This window comes from Seriola aureovittata, chromosome 16 (genome assembly GCF_021018895.1).
Source record: "Seriola aureovittata isolate HTS-2021-v1 ecotype China chromosome 16, ASM2101889v1, whole genome shotgun sequence".
Taxonomy (NCBI): domain Eukaryota; kingdom Metazoa; phylum Chordata; class Actinopteri; order Carangiformes; family Carangidae; genus Seriola; species Seriola aureovittata.
Genome location: NC_079379.1, coordinates 21,102,991 through 21,110,050, shown reverse-complemented (window position 1 = coordinate 21,110,050; position 7,060 = coordinate 21,102,991). Strand labels below are relative to the sequence as shown.

The 7,060-nt window shown below is 42.3% G+C and overlaps 1 protein-coding gene across 1 annotated transcript; it reads left to right on the top strand.

Moving 5' to 3' along the window:
• Positions 1-2,971: 2,971 nt before the first annotated feature.
• Positions 2,972-6,859, top strand: irx4b (iroquois homeobox 4b). The gene is made up of 6 exons (XM_056399725.1): positions 2,972-3,125; positions 3,389-3,577; positions 3,892-4,004; positions 4,392-4,548; positions 4,826-4,979; positions 5,069-6,859. The coding sequence occupies exons 1-6, from the start codon at positions 3,081-3,083 to the stop codon at positions 5,650-5,652; spliced, it is 1,242 nt and encodes a 413-aa protein (XP_056255700.1). The 5' UTR covers positions 2,972-3,080; the 3' UTR covers positions 5,653-6,859.
• The last annotated feature ends 201 nt before the right edge of the window (positions 6,860-7,060 follow it).

Here is a 7,060-nt window from a genome sequence, read left to right as displayed (position 1 = left end):
ACTCAGGTTGTTGAAAGCATTCTCATTTAAATTTGGGCCCATCAGAACCACCCACTGAGATACTTTAAGTAAAATAGAAAAAAAAACAAGATGAAGGCTCAAAAAGCATCTACATGTTGAACAGTGATTAAAATTGCATAGATTTCAGACTTTAGGCTAGGAAATATTCAAATGCAGCGCACTGTGATTGAAAGAACTTGTGATTGGAGTTGTTTGGCCCTCTCTTCCAAACACTCTCTGCAGTTCTTCGCCCTCCTCCTCCTCTCACATTAACATGCTTCTATCATTAACCCCCATGCCCCACCTACTGCATAATAGCTAAAGCTGAATGCAGGAAGGAGAGAATGTGTTTTTTTTTTTTTTCTTGCGAAGCATCTTGAATGAATGATTGATGTGAGGGGACTGAGATTAGAAAGATATAATCACGGTCTAATGAACGCAGAACTTTAAGAAATATATACTGGAAGAATGCCATAAATTTATAAACACACCATATATTAATATATAAGTAGTTCATTGAATATTCAGAAAGAGTCTGTGCACCTCCATATGTAATGCATGCTTTATATTCATTCTTTTTACCCAGGAGGAAGGTAACAAACGCCTTGAAAGTTCAATCCTCACTCTCTATAGTCGACTCATTCATCTATACCTTGCAAGTTATTTCCCCCCGTAAACTATATAAACCGAGATTAAACAAAGTCATGTTCATTGTCACTGGCTAAACAAATTGCCACTCTCTTTGAGTGGCGTATGTTTTGTGCGAAGACGTGCAAAGCCAGCACGGGGAGAAAACTTCATTTCCGAGCTTTGGGCACAGATGAGGGAGAGACAGTTAGTCCGTGTTCAGTATATGAGCACCTTTCATGGGACAAATGGAATGTCAATCAAGCGCCTGTACACAGATGCCTTGTCCCCGGTGGTGCCTGAGATGCTTTCTGGTGATGCAGCTCTGTTGTTCCAGCCTCACTCTGGGTGCACTGGGAATATTTTGTCCTTTTACCTCACCGCATCCCCTCGCTCCATTTCAGATCCCCTGACTATCAACGATTTCTTTGGCTCCCCAAGTTAGATTCTTTAGGTTTTCCCTCTTCTCCACTTCCATTTCTTCATCTTGGATTTCTTGCACTTAAGGGTTTTCACCCAGCTCTTCTTTTGTCTCTTATTTCTTCTTTCTCCCCATAACTTTTCATGGATTTCCCATTTTGATTCTCTTTTCCATTTCCTAATCCAATATAAGGGGAAAATGATTGAGGTGTGGAGGGGGATACATTAGATTTGAAATCTTATCAAAAAAAGCATTATCAGTATTTCCTTTGGATCCTGCCCTTGACCTAGAAAATAAATCATAACAACCTTCCCGCAAAAATCTCAAAATATTATAATAAAGTAAAATATGACAAAGAGCTGCTTATCAAACATTACATTATCACAGCCACAGAATGAGAGAACCGGGAACTGACTCCACCCGACCTGCAACTCCTAAAAATAATGTTAATATCAACTTCTCCAACTTAAATGACCAACTTCCTCTTTTGCTCCCTTCATAATTACTACAGCAGTCACAGGCACTTGAGACACGAGGTATTTAATGGTATTTAACCGAAACCACAATGTTTCCCTAACGTAAACTTTTATTTTGTTGTTTCTCTGCTGCTGAACTTGGTTTCTTGTGAGTGAGTCGCTATTGGTTTCTGACTGTTGAACTCCGTGACAGGATGAGCGCACAGTCAATATCAAAGAGCCATTCGTGATGTAGATATTAGATAAAATATTGTGAATACATCACAAAAGGGAAGACCCTCTACAGCTCTCCAAAACATTAAGACTCCCCTCCCTTTAGAACAAAACTCTCCCCCTTCTGTGACCCCCTTCCCCCTCCTGATAATTTTCACACAGTCCCTAACTGTATCTCTCCATCTCTTGTCTTTCTACCCTTTCCCCTTTCCTAAAATGTATTACTTCTGCTATTTTTGCTCAAATGTATCGATATATTTCATCACCACCAGCCTCATCTAACATTTTCATCATCCGTTTCACATTTGCTCTAATCTTCATCCTCCTCTTCCTATAAAACATGAATAAAAACCTAAAGGTGCGAAAAAAACGAGAGAAATGTTTTGACTTCGCGGGGACGGCTTAAGACTTTGTTATTAAAAACATGACAAGCCATTCAGCTGGTAAAGGTGCTTACTCAAGGGAATGCAGAGGGTGTTTATTCTTTGATTAATTCGCTTGGAGGAGACCTGAAATTTCCCCACTCATGAATATGTGGATGACAAGGAGATTTCTCCGTGGTGACAACTTATCTAAACTACAGGGCAAAACGATTATGCTAATATCAGGTTGTAGTCATCAATCATCTTGTGTCAATGTGGTGTCAACGCATCACGTTCCTGATCCCCCCTCTGGCCATAGCACTGCGTGTGCGCGTGCCTGTAGGAGTGTGTGTGTATGTGTGAAACATGCAGCTGTGTGTGTGTTTATTTGGAAAGGAGAATTGATCACATTCTCATTACGCCTGGGGACTTTTGGGGAGTGGGGGGGGGGGGGGGGGGGGGGGGGTACTTGCGCTTGCGTGAAGCTATTCTCCCAGATCATAGCTGGTAGAAAACTGCGAGGGAATTAATTAGGTGAGTTTCTTCATCTTGATATGAACACCGGGCAACACACACTCAGTGTCCGGGCTGACGTCAGGGAGACGCGCCTTAAAACCAAAGAGCGCATCACAGTGAGATGAATGGTTTGATCACACACGCACGCACTCGCTTTGGATTGTAACATAGCAGGGGATACTGTAGCAGCTGCAGCATCAAGGTGAATGAGCCGGAACTGCAAGGGAAGCCGAGAAGTTACTTTTAAAGACTGTTCATCGTGGTGCGTAAAATGAAAGTGGTGCGTAAATGTCTGCGTGCCTCGGTTTGGATAACGTGGTAGATGATATCCGAAATTTAAAAACCGAGAAGTTGACCGGTAAAAACTCGCTCGGAACTAGTGTCAAAGGTAAAAAAAAGTCTACATTTGTAACGGATGCTGTTGGTCTGCGCTTCTGCTCCTGCCTCTCTGATCTTGTTTGAGCCATGGCTTACTCTCAGCTGGGATACTCCTACTCCACCACACCGCAGGTACAGTCAGGATTTTAAGCATATTTGTCGTCATTTAAGTTACAGCTGAAGACCTGAACCATGTCAGGAGGGTCCTACAAAGTCCTACAAAGCAGACAAGACAAATGTAGACTAACGCAAAGTAGGCAATTTTGCAGTGTAAACTATTTATATACAGTTATTCTTTACTTTTTATATCTTCGATGTGATCTAATTACTTTATAAAATATCGCAATTCCTGCTTTAGGACAAATGAAGTTAATTTTGCAATTTTCTTGCCAAAGTTCCTGATGACCTCCAGCTCTCTGGCCGGTTGTCTGGAACCGGGAACGCCTCCATCTCACCCGGTGCTGCGCTCCCCGGGCCACCAGCTCACCCCTGGCACCGGCATCGGCGTCTACAGCGGCCCTTATCCAAAGAGCCAAGGTTACTACAACACTTGCACCAGCGATGCCACTGCTCTCTATTCCAGAGTGAGTTCCACATTTCACTTTGAGTTCATTAACACTCTCCTCTATAGCAGTACTTACTAAAACTCTTAAGCGATTGCGCACATGTGACGGAAGAAAGGGAAAAGAACCAGTGACCATGTCATTTTTGAAGTCTGCATCTTTTCTACAATGATATAGAAATATTACTTAGTTGTGATGAAAATGAATTCGAGTAAACAACGTGATTTAAGGCTAAAGTAGTAGAGTGCATTCCTTTGAAAAAAAAAACATGTTGGAAGATTTGAAGGATTGTGATTAAACAAATGTTTATAGGAGTTATTTGCCATTTTTTTCAGGGGCCACTAGATCCCAAAGACGGAGCTGCATCTGTGCATGTGGGGACATCTCAGACTCCTGCCTACTATCCTTACGAATATACATTTGGACAATATCCTTATGACAGATATGGGTAAGTCAGAGTCTGTTCAGGCTTTTGGTTTTTATTGTCCTAATCTAAAATTTTAATATCTTTTTATCAGATATTCTACTGAGGACTGGTGACTTATAGAGATGAAAAATATTTCTCGTGTGTCTTTACAGTGACCTTATATTCTTCTATGTCTTGGCATCATTATATAAGTACTATACTATAACTATAATATCCTCTCTGGGATTTAGTGTCTCTAATCGGTACAGCTTTTACAGCAGTGGTTTTATTGTTCTTTATAATATGGTTTCTCTCCTAAGACATTATTAATATATTATTTTATAGCCTATAGTTACTCATAAAGGAGAGAATTTACTGCCGGTATAAGAAAGAGCAAAATATTATATTGAATGTCACAATTTTGTGCAGGTACTCCTGCTCTGACAGCGCTTCACGTCGTAAAAATGCCACCCGAGAGACCACCAGCACCCTGAAAGCTTGGCTGCAGGAGCACCAGAAGAACCCTTACCCCACAAAGGGGGAGAAGATAATGCTTGCTATCATCACCAGGATGACTCTCACACAGGTGAGTATCATAGGTCACATTTAGTAACATGGGATTTAAGTTTAGTAGTAAGTACAGTCCTTGCCCTCTTTTCTCTCAATCTGTTTCCAGTACTGTCAAACATTCTCTCCTTCTTTCTCTTTGCGTTGCTTTTTTCAAAACATCCCCTTAAATTTTAACAAGAGTTTTCCTTCTCCTCTTCCCTTGCTTCTCTCTGCCCTTCAATGCTTCATAACTTCCTTCCTTCCACTATAACTGTGATTTTATTTGATGACCTCCATTTTCCTCCTTCCCTCAGGTGTCTACATGGTTTGCCAACGCACGCAGGCGGCTGAAGAAGGAGAACAAGGTGACATGGTCACCGCGGGCTTGTAAAAGCTCTGATGATCGAGGCTGCGATGATGACAGTGATGAAGCTGAGAAGCCACTTAAAAGTGACAAAGACCTTCCTGGTTAGTACGGAATAAATCAATATGTCACTACATTTTGCTCATTTCAAGGTTTGCTCAAAGTTTGATTATCATGCACACGCTTGTTGCAGATCAACAGTGCGCAGACCTGCAGAGCGATCTTGAGGACTTCGACCTGCTGGAGTCTGATGCTTCTGACTGTGAACCGAAGCCACAGTTCCTACCTGAGGACAATGAAGCAAACCCAAACACAGATCTCCCACATGGGCACCTCACACACAATGCAGACCCACTTCACGGAAAAGAGAGATTGTCCCCGGACTGCCCCAAACTCACACCGGTGCAACATCAAAACGCATCCTTCTATCATAATCCAGAGCTTCAAAACACAGGCTCCAAGCCCAAAATTTGGTCCATTGCTCAAACTGCTGTGTCTTTGGATGCCAGCCTGCAGCCAGAATACCCTCCCTGTATGCTGTCCTCGACCGGGTCCTCCTCTCCTGTGTATCCGTCAAGTATGGGGCTCCCTAAGGCAGACAGGCAACAGGAATCCCCAGTCGCCACGCTCAGAGAATGGGTGGACGGAGTTTTCCACGGTGTCCCTTTCCAACAGCCCAAACCGGCTGAGGTGTGGAAAGGCTTGAATGATGCCATGATAGACAGCAGAATACCTGGACAATCCTTTGAACTTGTTAGGTCTACGTCATCTTTGTAGTCCAACCAACACACCATCAACGGAGTATTTCAAAGATTGCTGGACTTAAAACACAAAGTCTTTATTTTGTTGTTGTGACGAGTTGATCGTTCGCTAAGCTCCACCCCCTCAGTCACTGTTCATACGGCTGTCAGTCTTTCTATTTTCACACAGCACATATACAATTTACAATAACAGTGGCCGATGTACCACTCTAACCTTTCATTCACTTTTGAAACAATTGGTCTTAAAGGCAGAGACAAAATAAGGCTTCTTATTCATCTTTAGCTCCGTGAGTTTATTAAAGCACCAACTCTAAACTTTTTTAAGTTGACTCATTTTAAAACAAGAATCTTGTAAAACATCACTGAAATATGCACCTGATGGTTACATACATGCTATCTAGGTGAAAGACTGAGGCTAAAGTTTCATGATGATCCATAGAAGACATGCAAGCTTTTACAGTGAGGACTGACCAATGCGTTTCGCAAATGCTATCTCAGGTGACGTTTGCTCTGGTTGCTGGAGTGCAAACTAAACCTAAATCCAATAATGAGCAGGACAGCACTGCTAACATTAGCATGGACTCTGATTCCATCCTGGGCTGACTTCCACACAGTGAGAAAATGCCAGACAGTGAATTTGCTAGTTGGGAATGGTGCTTAATTTTTCTCTTTTTTACATTGTAACCGCACAGGTTAATGTAGTTAAAGATGTGTTTCTTGGCTTTGGAGATAATGCTTGGTTACTGCTGATAGTAAGATAGTTAGCTAGAAATGCTAACAATTGCAGTTTATACGTTTAATCCTTTCCTTACACTTTTGCACCTCCACCCTTCAGACTGGATAAATGCCCAGTATTGTTCTCATAACAGCCCCATACACTCTGCTCTGACATGTGGAGAACTCCAAAGCTCGAAAGACCTGCCGTGCCAAGTTATGGTTGCTAAGCTACGACTTGAAAACTGCTGTCCATCGAAGGGGTTTAGCGAACGGTCAATTAGCAATGTATGATGATTTGGACATTTTGATAGGCCGTCACTCTACTGCAACTTTAGACTCTTATGGGCCGCAGCCATCAATGGTCAAATGTGAACGAACAACGGTCACCACACACCTCCCCGCAGCAAGGTTGTACGGGTCACACACAAGAAAAAATATACAGTATTGTACACTTGCACTATAGCCTGCACATGCACTGAGTCACAAAATAAAAGGTGTATTCTGTAGCATGGCAAAGTTTTCTCTGAGTGTGCCCTTACATTAGCTGGCCACTGTGCTGGAACCACTAGTGTTAACTGTTTCTTGGTGTAAATCCTGTTCAGGAATAGTGGAATATACCTTCGCAGCTTTGGATATGTGTGTGTGTGTGTGTGTGTGTGTGTGTGTGTGTGTGTGTGTGTGTGTGTGTGTGTGTGTGTGTGTGATAG